The sequence below is a fragment of the Aulonocara sp. 'chitande type north' Nkhata Bay genome, linkage group LG18 (assembly GCF_057382095.1).
Source record: "Aulonocara sp. 'chitande type north' Nkhata Bay isolate Kocher_YH1m ecotype deep benthic linkage group LG18, A_spYH_male_GT1.1, whole genome shotgun sequence".
Taxonomy (NCBI): domain Eukaryota; kingdom Metazoa; phylum Chordata; class Actinopteri; order Cichliformes; family Cichlidae; genus Aulonocara; species Aulonocara sp. 'chitande type north' Nkhata Bay.
Genome location: NC_141361.1, coordinates 17,603,758 through 17,624,327, shown reverse-complemented (window position 1 = coordinate 17,624,327; position 20,570 = coordinate 17,603,758). Strand labels below are relative to the sequence as shown.

The 20,570-nt window shown below is 42.6% G+C and overlaps 2 protein-coding genes across 3 annotated transcripts; both read left to right on the top strand.

The window, feature by feature from the left end:
* The first annotated feature begins 2,501 nt into the window (after nucleotides 1–2,501).
* Nucleotides 2,502–10,506, top strand: mcm4 (minichromosome maintenance complex component 4). 2 transcript variants are annotated; one of them, XM_086272734.1, is made up of 17 exons: nucleotides 2,502–2,587; nucleotides 3,467–3,535; nucleotides 3,631–3,789; nucleotides 3,874–4,037; nucleotides 4,121–4,222; nucleotides 4,315–4,410; nucleotides 4,582–4,677; nucleotides 6,611–6,749; nucleotides 6,841–7,061; nucleotides 7,180–7,300; nucleotides 7,569–7,828; nucleotides 8,065–8,430; nucleotides 8,524–8,651; nucleotides 8,744–8,951; nucleotides 9,051–9,279; nucleotides 9,534–9,667; nucleotides 9,950–10,506. In XM_086272734.1, the coding sequence occupies exons 2-17, from the start codon at nucleotides 3,472–3,474 to the stop codon at nucleotides 10,043–10,045; spliced, it is 2,583 nt and encodes an 860-aa protein (XP_086128860.1). In that variant the 5' UTR covers nucleotides 2,502–2,587; nucleotides 3,467–3,471; the 3' UTR covers nucleotides 10,046–10,506. The 2 variants fall into 2 exon arrangements, with proteins under 2 accessions (XP_086128860.1, XP_086128859.1); XM_086272733.1 differs by having other exon boundaries at nucleotides 2,513–2,587; nucleotides 3,470–3,535.
* Nucleotides 10,507–13,952: 3,446 nt separating this feature from the next.
* ube2v2 (ubiquitin-conjugating enzyme E2 variant 2) lies at nucleotides 13,953–20,570 on the top strand. The gene is made up of 4 exons (XM_086272570.1): nucleotides 13,953–14,103; nucleotides 19,113–19,261; nucleotides 19,351–19,476; nucleotides 19,666–20,570. Exons 1-4 carry the CDS (start codon nucleotides 14,088–14,090, stop codon nucleotides 19,810–19,812), a joined length of 438 nt encoding a protein of 145 aa, XP_086128696.1. The 5' UTR covers nucleotides 13,953–14,087; the 3' UTR covers nucleotides 19,813–20,570.

Genomic DNA, 20,570 nt, shown 5'->3' with positions numbered 1-20,570 from the left:
CAGAAGGCAAGGAGATGTGTTGGTCTGTCCTATTCTGCTCTGTCTTACTTTTGGGCTTGTTAATGGGTTTCCCACCCAGGAGGAAGGCACCGCAAAGCAGTGGCCAACTCAAACAGCTGGTACAACTACAGGCGCCGACCAGTGCTTACCATCCCTACCAGACTGTCCACAGGAATGGCATCTCCAATGAGCAAACTGTGGTCATGATGTACGATAACTTGACTCAAAATGAGGTGAACCTCAAACCCGGGATTACTGAGAATAAGTGAAAAAGTAGCCCAAATACAAAGAAAAACCTTCGCTGACTTCCAGAAAGCCTGGAGAAATGCTGCTCCAGACCACATGTTTGGATCCTTGGAGGGGAAAAAAAGAGATGACTTGAGAGGTTTACATAATATTGTAGGTGGCAAAGTCATTCTTGAAGTTGGACAAACATTTGGTCCTCTTACTTTTCAAATATCTCTGTTCAGGATTCTTTTGAAAGGGGGAAGAGTGGGGTTCAAAGCTCTGAAATTGTGAGTGAAACTTTGTTTTGTTCAGGTGATTGTGGAGCAAAATCCTCAACTTTACACTTTAGTGTGCAAGTACTTCTCGTAGAGTTTGAGGTGTTTCTGGGGTCGTTATTTTGCTGCATGTTGTGCAAACCAGAGGGTGGGGCATGTCTCTGAAGAATGGAGTTCTGCCTCTCCTTGGTCAGGGTGGAGCTGATTCAGTGCAGAGTACACCACCTGTTTCACTGTGGGTGAAGCACATCAAAGCTACGTGAATGCATCTGAATCTGTGTTTCATGGAGAGGATACAGGTGAGAGTGCTAATATGATCAAAGCCATAAACTTGCTTAACCAGCTCAAAAAGTGCAGATGCTTTGTAGTCGTTGGTTTTATATGACATGACTTAATGTATTAAACTCATGTAAAATTATTCAAATTATTTTTAGGCTTCTCTTTTTTTTGCTGCTCCCTTTAGGGGTCACCACGGTGAATCATCAGCCTCCATCTCCCCCTGTCCCTAGCATCTTCCTCTGTCACGCCGAACCTCTGCATTTCCTCCTTCTCTACATCCACGAGTCTCAACTGTGGTCAGAAGTTTGCACATGCTCATCATGGGCATTGATGTCATGGTGAATTTGAGTTTTTTAATGATTTCTGAGTTGTTCATTTTCCAGGGTCCAATGTATATATACAGACTCAGATATACTATACAGCCCTACTAATATTTGGTCAAATGTCAAGTTGCATCTCACCCAGATGCTTTTGGTAGCCATCAATGATTCTCTGTTGGTCAGCATTGTCTCTGATGCTGATGTAAAAATCTCTTCACTGTGGGCAGTAATGCTGGCAGGCTTGACGTTTAGTGGTTTCTGGGTTGTTCCTGAAAATCTTAACCAATTTCCTGTAATCTGGGGGTGACAATTAAGGGTTTTCTTCTAGACCTTGGTGAACTGACACATCTGAATAACACATACTTATTTACAATAGTTTGAACTGATGACCCTGGAATCTGCAGTTGTTTGGAAATGGCTCCAATAAGCCTTCACAACTTGTGGAAATCTGCAAATCTCATTCTTGGATTTTCACTGAGTTCCTTGGACTTTCCTATTGTTCTGAGTATTGGTCAATCCAATGAGTGCTGTTAAATAAATCAATTTAATGCTGGGAGAGATGAACTACTTATAGTCGATCATAATCGACAATGGGAAATTAATACGCCCTTTCCTTGTTGAGTCAAAAGACACTGCAGAACCTTCAGCACCAGTTATAAAAAGATTTAAGTGATTGCATGTGGAGCCATTAAAGAGTTGTGCTGTACAATCATTCAACACACGGGGAAAAAAATCAGTTAAAGAAATCAATAAAACCCCCAAATCATCATGACAGTCATGGCCACAATGAGTGTACACAAACTTCTGTGCATTACTGTGAACACAGAAATATGGGATGCGCTGGACCTCATCATACTGAGAGCTGTTTCTTCTCACCCACTGGCATACATGAGTACCTCTACCTGTAGTGAAACCACTACAACCACCGCTGTAACATAACCGGGTGAACATACATCCTACATGTAGAGTAGGAAAAGAGGGTGAATAGTACTTCCCGGTTAGCTTCTGCTGTTGTATTAATTCAAATGTTACATCTTTACATCCGTAGCCTGTCACGGATTTGCTGTCATTTAGTATTTGGGAGGCGGTTTCACACTTGCGTGTCGTTTGCATCGTTACAATAAAGATTAGGGCAGGGGCAAAAAAAAAGTCTCTTACTGCTGGGCCAAACCAAATCGATTGAGGGTTTGATGGAGCACATGAGCGCACAGGAAACGCAGATCGTATTTGACATATCAAAAATTAAAAGTAAATTTATTTATTTATTTCCTATTTAATCTGTTTGTTTATTGAGTCTACAAGATGCTAAACTGAAGCCGGATAAGTAAACGCTGAACAAGAACCCCCCTTTTTCGGTGAAGGGATCGACCGGAAAGAAAAGAAAGTCAATCCCAGCCTCTCATTGGCCCAAAGTTCCCCGCGAAAATAACGTCACCCGCAGTTTCGCGCCACATCTTCTCCGCTCGGACGTATACACAAGAAGAGGTAAGAAGAGACGTATATAATGATATTTTTTAGCTTATTACATCTGTAGTTTTGGTGGTTTCGTGAAAGCGTGACACGTTAATCAGGTTGACTTAAACGTGCACGAAGGTGTTTTGTTGTTTTACGCTGACGTTTAATGTTAAATCGTCGCAGTCGAGGATCAGCTTATTGTGTGCTCTGCAGCCACATGTCAAATGGAGGTCGAGGGTTTAATGCAGTTAGTGCTTTAGTGAAAATAAGACACTTCAAAACATCTAAAAAAGACACGCAGTGTAGCACATCAGCGCGCCGGAAGTGTTGTTTGTATAGTTAAGTGAACTTTTCGTGCTGTTTGACTGATATCTGTAACTGTAACTTCGGTCGTTGCTGTGATTTTTTTGGAAGTCGAATTTCCCAGAGGAACCCACCCGAGGGATTAATAAAGTTCTATCTTATCTTATCTTATCTTATCTTATCTTATCTTATCTGGAAGCGATTCAAGCACGCATTCATAACATAGATCCAAGTACCAAATGTAAGGAAAAACAGTTGGTTTGTTTCATGCCCCAACCTTGGACTAATTGTTACACAAGGTTATTTGTGCTACATCAAATATTACCTCATTGCATGTAAATGTAATCGGGCTGTTAACGAGGCAGCGAAAGGCAGGCTGCTCAGTTTATATCCATCTCATGTCATTTTCTCCACAAAACTGAAAAAAGATCTAATAAAACAAAAAGGAAATAGTTAAAGTTTTTCAGCCAGCCACATATGTGAATGTCAGTTTTCTAAATGCTCAGTCAAACTTGAAGCCATCAGTGATGTCCTACAGCCAGAGCGACAGTATGTAAGTGTTATTACATTTCCGTTACTGAGTGTCACCTTTTGTTGATTTCCCAGCAGCAATGTCTTCTCCAGCTTCAACCCCTGGTGGCCGTAAGCGTGGAAGGAACACCAATCCACCTACACGTAAGTTCCCCACCTGCTCCATCCTTTTGCATATGGACCTCCTGTGATTGTATGATGACCGTTGCCTACTTTTCTTCGTGTCTGTGCGATTTTAGCCAGCAGTGAGGACCCCACCTCGCCTCCCTCTCAGCGGCGCAGAGGTCAGGACTCCTCCACCGGGGACCTGATGCCGATGCCCACCTCCCCAGCCACGGACATTCTCAGTCCTGCAGCACCCCAGGACACGTCTCTGCTCTCCAGCCCCCGACCTTCAGGTATGACATGTTTGAGTTGTTGTGGTCTTGTGGACTCAAGTTTGGATTCTTAAATTGTTTTATAAATCTGCCTCCTTTTAACAGTGCCTCCTAACGAGGTGGACATGAGCTCCCCCTTGATGTACGGGACTCCCAGCTCCAGGATTGAGGGAACCCCACGGAGCGGAGTGCGGGGCACACCAGCCAGGCAGCGTCCTGATCTGGGATCAGTCAGGAAGGCTCCCCAAGTTGATCTTCACTCTGAGCCGGTCAGTAACCTTGTGTTTGTCATGTATTGAGCTCACATGAAGCCTGAACCCTCAGAAGTTAACTATTCGCTATCTTCTCTCAGCCGAGCGCAGATGGCGCCGTGGCCAGCGAGTCGAACGCCGGGCAGAGGCTGGTGATCTGGGGGACTGATGTGAATGTCGGCACCTGCAAGGAAAAGTTTCAGGTATGAAGCCGAGTCAGCTAGATCCCATAATAAATGTCCTGTAGGGAGTCCATGAGTTAACATCGGCATGCTTTGCGTTTCGCTGCTTCCAGAGGTTTCTCCAGAGGTTTGTTGACCCGACCTCCACTGAAGATGAGAACGCTGGTCTGGACCTGAACGAGCCGTTATACATGCAGAAGCTGGAGGAGGTGCAATTTTTATTGTTTGCTGCTCCAAACGTTTTTAAGTCAGACTCGCACTGCACGGTGGTGTTTCTGAATGATGAACAACAGCCAAGAAATGAGACAATACAGGAGGAGGCGGTTGCGCGGGATTGCATTCAAAGACGTAATATCAATGTTTCTCCTCTCGTCCCACAGATCAGCGTCGTCGGCGATCCTGTGATGAACGTGAACTGCCGCCACGTGCAGTCCTTTGATGCAGAACTTTACAGACAGCTCACCTGCTACCCACAGGTAAAGCTCGCTTCATCTGCCATCATTTGTTTATTTTTTTTTTCATTGCTGTTGTTTTTATTACGTCATTAGGTGTATTCGTGAGTACGGATTAAACAGAGGATGAAACCTTGAGCCCCTGATGAGTGAAATGGCGGCCTTCTGATTTTTATAATGAAGTAATGCCATACGGTGATGTCTTGAATAAATAAAACTAAAATAAGTGGATGCAAATGCAAAGGGAGAAGTGATGTGTAATGTGACGCAAACAAGGTTATATAGAAAACAAATGGATAGGTGAATGAATCCAAAGACAAATACAGAAGCAAATTTTACTTTTTGTTCTATGAGGGGTTTATTTACATTTTTATTGTTATATCCATCTAGAGCAGGGCGATATGGCCAAAAATATTTATCACAATATATATTTGAAAATTTGCGATAACGATATAACCGACGATATAATTGATGCGAGACAAAATACAACTCCACAACATTACTAGCGCAAAAAGACAACCTTCCATTTATTTTCACTTAAACAAGAAGCTGGTTTTTATGTACATTAAAGCTTTATAAAAATATAACAGTGCAAATGCAAATTCCTTGCTGAAAGTTTAACCAAAAGGCATTTCCAGTAGAAATGGGCTGACATATCCTGAGCATAACCATGTATAATATCCACTGAAGTTAAAAAGAGGTGCTTTGCAACATTAAACTGCAGTGTGCAGTACGCATTTTTCGGACCATAAGGTGCACGGGATTATAAGGCACATTAAGCGAAACAAAGCAGTCAGATAAATCAAACTTTATTAAACTCATTCTTCTTGCTTCCTCCACTTCTGTACCATTGATTCATTAATGTTGAATTCTCTGGCAGCTGCTCTATTCCCATGTTGTTGCAGTATATTAATGACTAACCTGGTATTGTGGATGGATTATCTCAGTTGTTCTCCTGACTGAAGTTTGGTCCGTTTACAGCATCCTGCCATGCGATTGCATTTGTCTCTAACCATGAAGAACCTTCACGTTAACTTTTATAAGTGGAAAAGTGTTAGTGTTCCTCCTCCAGCTTCACTGTTTATGTTATGCTAACATAGCTGTGTCGCTAGCGATCACGTAGCACATCATTATATACCAGCTAGCCCAACTTCAGTAACCCTACAAACGTCACTGCTGTTTAGTTTCCCGTCTTCATTTATGTTGGAAGTGAAAGCAGAGCTGTACGTTTGATTTTTTTCAGAAATCTCTCAGTCAGAACATGCTATATCATGCTTAGGTAACTAGCGAAACTAGCGAGCTAACTTCCGCTAGCTTCCTGCTAACTTCTAACTCCGTTAAATGTAATAACTTTTGTTTTCATGGATGCCTGGAAGTTAAACTTTATAGTTACACCTGGTAAAGCAGCAATGCTGATCGTTTTATTAAAGATGAAAGAATGTAGACAGTTTTTAACTAAGTGATGCTGCAGTGTTGTTTGACCTGAAGCATACGGAGTTTAGGACCCAGATTACTCCCAGATTTAAGAGCATCTTAGTCCGACAAATATGACAATAACAACGGCCGCTTGCATGTTCTGCAAAAAAATGTGCTTTGTTGTGTATCTGATGGACAAACACCAAACCAGTTCCACATCACGGAAGTTGCACCATTTTTACAAACCAATTCTGGTTCATCTGTTTCACTCAACAATCGGCCATGTGCGTATGAAAACAAAGGCACTGCGCACGCGCGTTTTACTCCCATTCTATCGCGATATTTCATTTTCCTATCGTTGCCTAACGTGAACGGTATAATATGGCCCAGCCTTATATCCATCTATAATATTATTAGTCACTTTATCCACAGGACCACTGGCATCTGCACTCTGTTAAAGATTAAATCGTTCCCTGTTTCCGTGGAAGAAATTCTGTGGAATTTGGCTGCGTATTAATGGAGTTAACTATGTCGTTTTCAGGAAGTCATCCCAACTTTTGACATGGCGGTCAACGAGCTTTTCTTCGAGCGTTTCCCCGACTCTTTCCTTGAGTATCAGATCCAAGTACGCCCCTACAACGCCGTGAAAACCAAAAGCATGAGGAGCCTGAACCCAGAAGGTTTGAACTGACGTCACACGTGTTACGGGACCCATGTTGTCTTCTGTTTTTTGTAAACAGTGAGGTGTCAACTTCTGTGTTTCTTCCACAGACATCGATCAGCTGATCACCATCAGCGGCATGGTGATCCGCACCTCGCAGCTCATCCCTGAGATGCAGGAGGCGTTCTTCCAGTGCCAGGTGTGCGCCTACAGCACCCGCGTGGAGGTGGATCGCGGGCGCATCGCCGAGCCGGCTGTGTGTCGCCACTGCAACACCACCCACAGCCTGGCGTTGATTCACAATCGCTCTGTCTTCTCAGACAAACAGATGGTGAGAGTTTGCTCATAGTCAGCGACACCTTATCTCAGAATACACGGATGGTAATCGCCGATGTGTTGCTGCGGAGGTCATGGCGACTGTTTGTTTACCGTTCTTCCTTTCGCAACAGATAAAAATTCAGGAATCTCCCGAAGACATGCCGGCCGGTCAGACGCCTCACACGACTATCGTTTACGCTCACAACGATCTAGTTGACAAAGTGCAGCCAGGAGACAGGGTGAACATCACTGGTGAGATTTCTTTAATATCTTGATAATATTAATTTCATGATGACCTGTATGAAGAGTAAAAGATGGGGCTGAAAATGGAAGCAAGAGCTGAGCTGCAATATTTCTAATGACCAGCAGGGGGCAGCTCCTGGCTGCAGAAAGTCATCAGGTGGATTTAAAGTGTTTGGCATGAAATTAAAGCATTTAAAAAAAAAAAAAAAAATTTGCAAGGTGGTCGTTGAAGGTCACGTTGTGGTCGGATCACTAACAGCCTTTGTCATCTGTGCAGGTATCTACAGAGCCGTCCCAATGCGCGTTAACCCACGCCAGAGCAACGTGAAGTCGGTTTACAAGACTCACATAGATGCCATCCACTTCCGCAAGACAGACGAAAAGCGCCTGCACGGTTTGGACGAAGAGGCCGAGCAGAAGCTCTTCACCGAAGACCGCGTGCAGACCCTGAAGGAGCTCGCAGCCAAGCCGGACGTCTACGAACGCCTCTCCTCTGCCCTTGCACCGAGCATCTACGAACATGAAGACATCAAAAAGGTAAGACCAAAGGCTACTTGTTAAGGTGGAAACACTTGGCTATCACATAGCCAAAAAGGCCCACAACAGCCACGCCCTCTTTCCTGCATATCGGTCACTCTGCTGCAGCTTTTAAAAAAAGAACATTTTAAGCAGAGGTGAAATGCAGAAATGCCCTAATAAAAGTTTTGGTTGAAGATTAATTTAGATTAAAGTTGTGATTCGATTGTGTCTCTTTCTCCGTCTCCTGGTACCAGGGCATCTTGCTCCAGCTGTTTGGGGGCACTCGAAAGGACTTCAGTCAGACCGGCCGCGGGAACTTCCGTGCCGAGGTGAACATCCTGCTTTGCGGAGACCCCGGCACCAGCAAGTCCCAGCTGCTGCAGTACGTCTACAACCTGGTGCCCCGTGGCCAGTACACGTCAGGAAAGGGCTCCAGCGCTGTGGGTCTGACCGCCTATGTGATGAAGGACCCAGAGACCAGGCAGCTGGTGCTGCAGACCGGCGCGCTGGTCCTGAGCGACAACGGCATCTGCTGCATCGACGAGTTCGACAAGATGAGCGACAACACGCGCTCCGTGCTGCACGAGGTCATGGAGCAGCAGACCCTCTCCATTGCAAAGGTATATGTCACCACATTTAATACGTAATCGTTTGGAAGTACGCAAACGGAAGGAGCTTTCGGTCTCACGGCGTTTGTGTTTTCGTGCCCTCAGGCTGGAATCATCTGCCAGCTGAACGCCCGCACCGCCGTGCTGGCTGCTGCCAACCCAGTGGAATCCCAGTGGAACCCCAAAAAGACCACAATCGAGAACATCCAGCTGCCTCACACTCTCCTGTCCAGGTGAACATCACTGCATTGAAACTCCCGATGCACCGATCCACATGTTGCTGTGTTGCAAACTAAACGTAACTTTGTGTTTGTTGCGCCGTCAGATTCGACCTCATTTTCCTGATGCTGGATCCCCAGGATGAGGCTTACGACCGCAGGCTGGCTCACCACCTGGTGTCTCTCTACTACCAGACCGAGGAGCAGATGGAGGAAGAGTTCCTGGACATGGCCGTGCTGAAGGACTACATTGCGTACGCGCGAACGTACATCAACCCAAGACTGAGCGAAGAAGCCAGCCAGGCCCTCATTGAGGTCTGTGGAAACTCTGTGGCTTAATTTAACCCTTTTAGCAAACATTTTAGTCGATTCTTAGAGTTCTATGTAGCTGACCTTGTTTACGTTCATCCGCAGGCCTATGTTGACATGAGAAAGATAGGCAGCGGCCGTGGGATGGTGTCCGCCTACCCCAGACAGCTGGAGTCCCTGATCCGCTTGGCAGAGGCCCACGCCAAGGTACGCTTCTCCGAGAAAGTGGAGACCATTGACGTGGAGGAGGCCAAGCGGCTGCACCGAGAGGCCTTGAAACAGTCGGCCACAGATCCTAGAACAGGATTTGTAGACATCTCTATTCTGACAACAGGTACGGAAGACAGTGAATGTATTTCTAAAGGTGCTGACATGAGAAATTAAAGATGCACTTTATGAGGGTCAGGCTCATTTTACAATGGCCTTGCTTTGAAATACTAGTTCCATTTTCTCCATTGTGAAGGTGCCACTTGGGCTTTTCCGGCCTCTTTATAGGACAACTTTTTAACTCCAGATTAATTATGCAAATAACCTCTAGGTTCAGTCCTGCAGTTGCATTTCAATGCATTGTTCTTTGCTTGATTACAGGCATGAGCGCCACAGCACGCAAGCGCAAGGAGGAGGTAGCCCAGGCCCTGAAGAAGCTGATCCAGGCCAAAGGGAAGACGCCAGCCATGAAATACCAGCAGCTGCTCGATGACCTCAGAGGACAGTCTGAAACTGTGAGTCTTTTAAATCTTTATTTTTATTAAGCCAGCATGAAGTCAAAGCTCAAATATCAGTTTGATTTCAGCTCTTCAGATGGCGATCGCTATGGCTGTAGCATGGCACTCGTTCCTCATTAGACTGAACAAAAGCTAAGCTCTAACATTTCTCCGTATCCTCTGAAATATCACAAAATTCAGCCAGAGTAGCCGTCGACACGTTTGCACTCTCTGAGTATTTGCTGCACTTTTGCATCACTTCCTCTCTAATGGCTTCCTCCTGTCTTGCCCCGTTTGCAGGCGATTACTAAGGAGCTGTTCGACGAGGCGTTGCGAGCTCTGGCTGACGAGGATTACTTGACAGTCACTGGAAAGACTGTTCGTCTCCTTGCTTGAGGCACACCCTGCAATTATGTACAGTCCTTAATTTTAAATCCTATCCCATGTCGACTTCTTTACTCGTGCTGTAAAAAAACGTATTTGTTTAACCGAACCAGCATGTGCTGAATATCTGGGTGTATTAGATGTTTATAGCACCCCAGATTGGTGATTCAGAAGGACCCAATGACTCATTAAACGCTGGTTTCCTGTTGCAGTTTTTATAGGAATGTGTAAAAACTGCATCCAGTGTTGACTTAAAGAGCTCATATTTGAAAGTACTTATTTTCTTTGTTAACTTGTTTTGTGCTGTGATTAAAAAGCTCTTTGGATAACTTGTACATTATAATCGCAGACTTTGTCTTCAAGCAACTGTTAAAGCAAGCTTGAACTTATTTTGTGTTTTTTCTTTTGGATTGAGTAGCTCATGTTGACTATTTGTTTATAGAGAATAAATAAAATGATGTTCACTAAAGGTTTCTTACTTCTGACCTGCATATTTCACCAGTTTCTCTATGTTAAGTTGTTTGCTAGCTGTATCATCTATGCGGAAGAGCCTACTGCTGACTTTACTGGGTAAATCTTGGTAGTAAATGGACTGAGATTTGTTCCAGTTTCCAGTATCCTGGCCAAATATGCTTCTGATGTGCAGGTGAGCCAGTGATTAATGATTGAAACAAGGCAGGGTGGATCCAAGCTTTCGTGTTTACACTGATACTGACCCCATCATCCAAGTCACATGTCAGAAACTGACTTATTACATGTTTTTCCAATTTAATTTCTTTCTTATTGTACCTGATGTGGTCTTCTGCTATAGCCCATGGGTCTGGAGATGCTCTTCTGCATACCTCAGTTGTAAGGAGTGATCATGTAAGTTATTGTTGCCTTCCTATTAGTTCAAAGCTGTCTCCTCTGGTATCAACAAGGTATTTTTACCCAGAGAACTGCATGTTTTCTCTTCTGGACCGTTCTCTGTACACTCTACAGATGGCTATGTGGGAAAATCCTCGTAACCAGCAGTTTTTGAAACGGTATTAACAACCACACCACATTACAAGTCACTTGAGGCATCTCTCTTCCTTGTTCTGATGATCAGTGTGTGGCCACTCTACACAGTAATGCAGTTTTCCTCCATTATGTAACAAGTGATAAAAGTATACAGAGACTTATTGTGAACCATTAAATAATGACATGTAGACATGCTGGTCTCGTCATGTGTCTACTTGTCTATGATGGTCTCCACTACCAAACCCGTTTTATCATTTAACAATGTAGGGCTCGAGCAGAGGAAATGCAAATGTTGAAAGCATTTCACTGGTGCATGAATAATTGAGTATGGTTTAAAACGACTTCAAAAATATACTCTCCAAGCATTTCTGAGTTTCCCAGACATTTCCCAGAAGGTCAAGGTCCAAGGTCAGAATTGAGGTCAAAGGGTCAAAATCATAATTTCATTTTAATTTGACTTTCATACTTTGATTATTCAGGAGAGTCCAATTTAATCAAAACTAGATGGCTAGTTCAGAAAGAGTGGCTATTTTAGGTCATTTTTTCCCCAAAGGTCAAAATGTATGATAGTCATTTCTGCTTTCAATTAAGAACTTTTGGTCTTGGTAGCATTGTGCCATATCATCAAAACTAGAACCAACCAACCATTTTTCATTTATCTTGACCCAAACTAGAATAAATGTAGTCAGACTCTCTGTCCCAGTGTTCAGTGTACTGTTGCTTTTGTGCTCCCTGGCACTTTGGTGCAGTCCTTCACTCACACTGGCTTACCTCAATATCTGTGAAGCAATCGGAGCCATGAATTTAAAAAAAGTTAGTTTGACCTACTCAGCAGGGGGGTTTGAAGTGGTAAAACATGAGCGCGAGAGCCTGCTGTCGTATAAAATCATGCTTAAACGGACGTGCCAAGCGGCTCTTTTTTGTGGCTTTATCTCAGATTATGGCGGAGACCCCGGAGTTTGTACACCTGCAGCTGGAGCCAGAATGATGTGTTGCTATAGCAACTACAGCTACATGACAGCAATCCGAGTCAGCGATGAGAGTGGGTGACTTGACCAGCTACATCCACCATTTTGTCTTATCTGTGACCACACTTCATCTGCTTCCCAAATCTGCTGCACATCCTCTAGCAGTTAATCTCTGGCCTGATTATAAATGTAAAAAGTATGTTTTTTGCTATTGTATTTTTATTGTAGTCCAATTTTATCAGGTCTGACATTAGCCAAATAAATGGATAAGATATTGGAGGGAGAAAAACCTTTAATCCAGATCTGTAAGCATAAATTATCCAATAACCTGACCACTGAAAAGATGCAGTTAAGCCAGATGTGTCTCGAATCTCTCAGATCTCTGCTCTTGATAGCTTAACTGTTTCTTTCCTTCTAACAGTGCAACCTGCATAAATTCTGGACCTGGAATGGACACCTGTATTATCCACAAAAGTGTGTTTAAAGTTTCAAAAATAAAATAAATCTTTTGTTTTGTGAAATATCCGACCCTTCTCATCCTGTTTTAAATGTAACTGAACTCTACAAATCAGCAGACGAGGTTTTGTCTAAGAAGGTCAAAAGCCCGACAATTTGGGAGATGCTCGCTTAATTTTGAACGGTGATGTGTCACGTGTGCAAAATCCTAACCTGCCGAGCTGTCAGCTGAAACCAGGCTGAAATTTACCAGAAAAAGATGATAGTTTCTGTCGGTCATAATGTCCAAAGTATGGGGGTATGATAGAAAACTAATACAGCCTGCACATATTTATATTAAATCTGTTAGTGAAGTTGTTAAGGCTCTAATCCTAATCAAAAAGAAGCTGCACTGACTTAGTCTTAACTTTAATTTCAGCATGGTGACGCAGTGGTTAGCACTGCTGCCTCACAACAAAGGGGTCCTGGGTTTGAATGCATTGGCTGGCTGGGGCCGCTTTGTGTGGAGTTTCCATGATCCCCATCCCTGCATGGCTTCCTCTCACAGTCCAAACACATGGAGTTTGGACTGTGACCAGTTAGGTTAACTCATGACTCTAAATCAAGTCCTGCCACTGCTTTGGTTTGCAAACTCCAGCTGTGCCCCTCTTTTATATGCTGAATGTAAAAACACTTCCACTCGTTAATGCCCCTCAGCCCCAGTTGGCCAAGGATGGTACCAAGCAAGTTAAAGGCCTACTGTAAGAGCACAGAATCTGAACCGCACGAAGCAAGTTAACAAATAAATGCAGCCGTCTTCTGACGATACAATCAAATAACTGACAGAACACAAAGGCTCGTCTCACATTTGCCAAAAAAACATGGTGACTATTCCCAAGACCTTTGAGGAAATGTTATGCGGACTGATGAGACAAAAGCTGAACTTCTGGGAAGCTTTTGTTACATTTTCTTTGTTACAAACTAACAAAGAAAATAACATCACACTAACAGTCAAACATGGTGGTGGTAGTGTGATGGTCTGGGGCTACTATGGTACTTCAGAAACAACGCTACTAAAAAAGCCTGGAGGAGACTGTTCAGTCATCTGTTTGTCTCCCAGAGCTCAAGTGTACTTGGATTATGCAGCAGGATGAAGATCTGAATGAAGGTTTTGGAGTGACCAAGTCCAGATTTGGCATGATGTTAAACAGGCTGTTTATACATGAAAAGGTTACAGTATGGCTAAATTAAAACAATTCTGCAAAGAATAGTGGGCCAAAATTCCTCCATAGCAATGTCAAAGACTCATTACCAGTATCTACAAATGCTTGGTTGCAGTTCTTACTGCCAAGGGTGCCACAACCAGTAATCAGGATTAAGTCCAGGCAGGTTTGAGTAACTTTGTAACCTTAATGAATGGAATCATCATTTAAAAACTACTTTTTATTTGCTGTGTTTACCTTTGTCTAACACTGAAATTAGTTTGACGATATGAAACATGAAAGAATGGAACGAGAGTGAGAGTGGACAGGTGCGAACAGCCTGTCAGCAGCGTGCAATGCCGCTCTCCGCCGGTGTGATGCTGCTCGCCCGATTTTTAACCGCCGTGATGTCACACATCTGTGTGCTTCTGGACTCGGCTGAAGAAGATGGCGGCCTCCTCAGGTTTGTGTGTCTTCAAACTAACATATACAGCGACGCAATGTGCAGCACAAGTCGAGGCCTCGATGTTATTTCAGTCACGACACTGAGACTTTTTACTTAGGAGAGAGGTTTATGAAATCGCTTTGATTTGTAATTTACTGCAGTCGATGAAGCAGTGAGCCTCACGGGAGCCATCTATGTCACGGAACTGGTGTGTTGGCTAACCCTAGCTATATAGCGAAGGAGTGACTAGCTGGCCCCGTGAGTTAGCTGAAATAGCTTAAGGTGGTCTTCGCTGTGGCCCATACGGACACCGTGCATGTGAAACAAACGTTAGCTATAAAAATCCAGTATAAATTTTTGATTTGGTTTGTAGGTTTCTGTTAATGTGTTTCGCAAACAACCATAGATGGCATTAGCTAGTGAAGCTAACTTAGCGACTAGAATATTCCAGCACCGCGCGGCACTCACTCCCATTTTGTCCAGCTAGCTTGATCGGAATATTCTTATCGCATATGAATGTCGTAAACGCGTATTTTGTGATTAAATAGCAACAAAAGCACAATAACCGAACAGTTAAACATGCTTTATGAGAAATTTTGTATAGCTTCTCCATGAAGCATCACACACGGCAGTACACATAATGGTATCGGAAATGTTTTAATGTGGGGAGCAGTTCCGCCTCTGCTTTCATTAGCACGCTGCTCGCTATTGTTGTGGCACGCTTAACGCCTTTGTTTAACCCGTTTTCCATTAGGTAAAAAATGTATTGTATTTACACGAGGTGGGTATTTGCAGGTGTAGGGCGGGGAAGATAGTCGAGCACCAGATCGATTAACTACAACCGCTGTAGTGGGCACGCTTTGTTTCAGCAAGTAGTCGGGGCCCGTGCTTGCCTTCAGCGCTCCAACAGGAAGCTTGGCTTTTCAAACTTGCAAAATAAACGCCCTGAACGACAAAACAAATGAATAATAGCAAGTCGCAGCAAACGGCTTTTATTTTTGTGCAGATCTTAAGCAACCATAACGGAGACGAAACGGCAAAAGGGAGCGAAGTAGAGAAAGATTTAAGTTGCCCCATTAACGACACACATGTGGGGAGCTGTTTAGATGTCTTCCAGTCGAGTTCTTAATTTGAATTGCAGCACTACCTTTAACCGTGACTGCAACTGATAATACTTGTCAGACAGGTGAGGGCAACAAAACTAGCATTCAGTTTGGACAGTGATGGATGTGGCGAACACACTCATTACTAAGCCGATCCTTTATTCTGTGGCCTTTGCACCAACCTGACATGATAGACCAACAGTCACCAACTCGGCTCGTGCTGTTGTGGAGACCAGCTGATGAATCAGTCTGCTGATATTAACCAGTCGCATTTGTGTCCGTATCTATGTGTTAATGAATAATCTTTAATTAGCAATACAGACAAAAATGCTGGTAACTGGTTTAGAGCCTCTTCTTTTGCTCCTCTTGACTGTTTTTAGCACAGCTGACATTTCAAGATCGCTCCTGTGCTCTATTACTTAATCTTTCTTTCACTTAAACTTTACCCTGGTGTGTGTATATGTAGATAATATTGACTGATAAATCAGTATTTTACATTTTTAATTGCTGAATTTTTGCAAACAAACAAAGTATGTTTTATGACCAAAACCTTGCACTTAGTGGCTCATCTTCCATTTGAAAAACAGACCATTACCAGAAAACGCAAACAACAAATTTCCCATTGGGAATTTAATTTCTTTCCCAGAGCTAAAACTTTGTAATTAGCTAAGTATTTACAGAAAGGTATAAATAATTTTTGTTTAATAAAACAAATTGCACAAAAAAAGCCATTCACAGTGAATATAAATGTAAAGTCTTGCTTTTTTCCTCGTCTTACATTAGAATTTCTGAGCATCTTTTGACGATCTTCAACTCCGTTATTAGTCAATTAACTTGTCATTTATTTTCTCAATCAGTTATAATGTTGCTATTACAGACTAGGGATGTTTGATATAACAATATATATCGGATGACGATATAAAAACGTCTATCGTTTCATTTTATGCTATCGTTTGTTTCGTGGTGTCGCAAAATAAACTGTTTACGGCAATATTTTTTCATCGTTTTGATGGTCACTGTAGTGGCTATATTAATTTCTTAAAGTTCTTTCTTTCTCTTATATTTAATATAACCACACTACAGATGGACAAGCGCCTGTTTTTATGCGTTGTCTTTAGCAACAACGACGGTAAAATCCCTGCGTGTGGCTTACTTATTTTCCACATAAACCTTTCACAATAAAGCTCAAGATCCTGTTGAGACTTTTCAAAATAAACTGAATCACGTGAAAGAGTATGCAGAGTATTTATGGATGAGAAGCGAAAAAGAGCCATCGGGTGCTAAAAAATAAACCTTAGACTCAGACGTTAGAACAGGCTTTTCCCCGCAGCACACCGTGTAATAAATACTCACAAAGAAAACGGCGGCCGTTACAACTTATGTCTAAAAATGTATAGTATTATGCATCGGTTAAAACATTCGACTCCAGGTACGCGACGCCCAGCTGGAAACACTTCACGCAAGTCGAGCTGCCTGAGAGTCACAGAATTTACAGAAAATGTTAGATTTGTGTGATTTATATTGTTATCGGGATGATAGATGTCTTATATCAGGATATGAGATTTTGGTCATATCGCACAGCCCTATTACAGACAGTCCTGTTGACATCGGTGTCTCTGCAATGACTGAAATCTTTCAACAGTTTCTAGGGAGCAGAGACATTTTAAGAGTCAGCCATTGCAGTCTCAGATGAAGGGCTGATTTTTTTTTTTTCTTTAAAACTTATCTCTGAAGTCTGACCATGAGGTGAAATGAAAGATTACATTTCTTCGCCTTCCGCTCCAGGCATGTGGTCTTTTTTTTTCTTTTTTTTCTTTTTTGAAGAAAATAACTCCCTTCACTTCCCTTTCTGCTGGTTTGTCTTTAGGATCATACTTATGAATACCAGTAGTTTCACGTATGCGCAGCCACCGCTCCTCTAAGAAGTTCATCATTTACAGTCTGCTGAGTGCCTGTCAGGCTATGTGTTTTATGCCAACTTATCAGCCCCCCTACGAATACCCTCCTCTCCGAGCAGCCAAACATTGGGTTGAAGAGTTTTGAGCGATGTTCTCATCGGCCCAGATATTAAGACGCTGGTCATAAGATGGATTTTACTCTGAATCAGGTGTTAAAAATCAGCAGTATAGGCCCATGTGCTTCAGCTCTCGTGACCATTTCCAAACAGCTGTCAAAGCGCCGATATATTTCAAGCTTCAGTGTTAACGCGGCATCGCATGTCTTCAGCGAGTGACTTCTGATCAAGGTATCAAATTCGAGGCACAGAAGGTGAACGTAACATACTGTGAGCCGCGGTCTGCCGAGCTATTTTTTTGTATCAGCTTGTCCTGTTTTACGCACATTTAACTGCTTCACTCTTGTACATGGATTGCATGTTTTGATCCGAAGTGTGAAGTCAAATTTTCATGAAACACTAGCAACGGAAAAAAGCAGACCGCAGATTATCAGAGTGGTGGCTGCTGAATATTTTCCTGCCGGTCAGCTAATTGTTTCAGCTTCGTGCGCTGTACCAATTAATTTGCCATATATTCAGTCAGGCAATTGATCTTTTGACCTGTAGATTGTCATACAGTGAAAATCGTTTTCAGATCGGCATTTTAAAACTGTTTTGTCAACAAAAGTGATTTGCATCCAAGCAGCAAAAGGCAAATTCAGACTGGTAGGATTTTCAGTAGGTGACAAATGTTACATAACAAAATGCAGCTTTCCCATAAAACCAGGTGATCATTACAGCTCTAAACCAGCTGTTATGGACACATCTGTTTATACTTTATGAATATTTTAGTTTTTTCTTTAGTAACAAATCTCGTGAAAGCTAAACTTATAGAAAACAATGACTTCATTGAGCCTCACTACTGTTTGCTCTCCTGTTAGCGATTTCTAGTCCTAAGATCACTGCCTCCTGAGGATATGTGTGATAAACGATCCAGTTATGCATGCAGCAAGCCTTAATATTAGTCAGATAATGCGTTACTGCAAAAGGCACCAATGCTGTGGAGAGTTTTAGTTTAATGACTCTGAAGTAGTGGATGAGGCCTGGCGACGCTGATTGGCTCTGGACATGTGTCATTTAGAGCAGCCACACCGCTATCGCTCAGGTTATTGTTCAGGATACCTCGGAACTCTGATGTTCGACTTGGGAATAATGTCACTCCTGAGTTAATGCATTCCTGAAAAAGCGAGGACAAACGGGGACATCCAACTCCAAATTTTGAGTCGCATATCTCAAAATTCTTGCCTTTTTGACTCAAAATCTGAGGACATTTTTTAGGCAATGACCTTAAATTTTGTCTTATGCGCGACTATTTATTTATTTATTTTTTTAAATAGTATCCAGCTGGATGAGTTATAAAAATGTGTCCCTTGACGTCTCACTGTAGTGGTTTTGTAGCTGTTGCTAGGGCTTGTTCTAGGCAGTAGTTGCCTGGGTAACCCTCCACGTTATTTGACACACTGTCATACGTCAGTGAGTAGTATCATTCGTCCTCGCTGGTAGACAGTGTTTATTAAAAAAAAAAAAAGTTGCTGATGTAACTCGGGAATGTACATTTCACTTTGCCAGCAGTTATTTTGCCTGTCATTGGCTGACGTTGCTGAATGTCATTGACTTCATGTGGCCTCTGGTTGCCACATGGTTGCTTCTTTTGACGCAACTTTATTGCGTTGGCTGATGTGTTTTTGCTGTTCACAGATGGCACGATGAAGAGCTGAAAGATTCAATGGGGATTTTGTGTTTGTCTAAGTAAAATAGCCCAAGAAAACGAATGCCATCGACCAATAGACAAATTATTTTAAGTCCTGTTATCAGCCGAGAGTTTCATAATCTCTTCAACCCATTAAAGAATGGCTAGTTTTTGTCTTTTTTGGCCATGCAAACACCTTTAAATCGATCCTCATATTCTCTTCGTTCCTCTGTTATTTTAGGAGTTAAAGTCCCACGCAATTTTCGCTTGTTGGAAGAGCTTGAAGAGGGCCAGAAGGGCGAAGGCGACGGCACAGTCAGCTGGGGCCTGGAGGATGACGAAGACATGACTCTCACACGATGGACAGGCATGATCATCGGACCAGCGAGAGTAAGCACGGGAATCTCGTGAATGAACACACTGCCCGCTATTCATATTAGACACCGTAACCAAAGCCATTCTGTTCTTTTCTTCCTCAGACCAATTACGAGAACAGGATATACAGTCTGAAAGTGGAATGTGGACCTAGATACCCAGAGACAGCGCCGACCGTTAGATTTGTAACAAAAATTAGCATGAATGGGATAAATAATTCCAACGGGACGGTGAGTGTCATCACAGATCTGTCAAGGTTATGTATGGCTTTCGCTATCTTCTCTATCATTTCGGGAGTTGTGAAATTGTTTCGCAGCTTTGTGATGCGAGCCATGCAATAACTCACTGTCAGCAGTCTTGTCACAATGACTGATTCTGTTTGTTTTTTTTTTTTTTGTTTCTCCCCTTTTGTCTCGCAGGTGGATTCACGTAGCATACCAATATTAGCAAAATGGCAGAATTCTTATACCATTAAAATTGTTCTTCAAGAGTTAAGGCGTCTAATGATGTCCAAAGAAAATATGAAGCTTCCACAACCACCAGAAGGACAGACCTACAGCACTTAATCGTAATGGATTGTTTCGACCCTCTGTCTTAAACCTTACTCTCTTAGAAATATTGTGTAAAATCATCATGAGGCTCACTTCGCACATCAACAGTATCGTCTGCAAGAGCAAGATTGGACTTTCTTATTACATAGCTCATTCAAAAAAATGGAAAAAAAGTCCCTGCAGTTAAGCACTGAATAGATAGTAAAAAGACTACAAGACCACACTTATCTGCCTATAATAAAGTTTCTTTGACAATGACTTTTGTGTTTTGACCGGTTCCAGCTTGAGTAGGCTTGAAGAGGGAAGCATGATGCCACATTGAGGCTGTACCAGAGTCCCAGTACTTTTGTTTAAATGGCTTGAAGTAAAAGGCAAGATTGGGGGGAAGGGTATGAAGGCATGTTCTGTAACTAATACCTAGTCAAAGAGAAGCCACATTTTTGAGATGTTAGTAAAATTTAGCAGGTTCTTTGAAATATCATGCAGATCGCTGAATATTGAATACTGTGGCTGTAGTCTAAAAGTAGTGTCACAAGGTAAGAAAGATTTTTTTTTTATAAATATATATAAATATATATATATATCTGTATTTGACACGATACCAATATGTTTCTGTTCTGCGGCTCTTTGACATGTAACAGACGTTGAAGCCTGTTCGGTTCTGAAACCCTTGCATTTAACTTCTAGTGGAAATGGCAGGTGTATGAATTTGTGATTTTTCTCAAATTAAATCACTGTCTGCAAAAAAAGGCTCGTCGTGTATTTGACTCCCA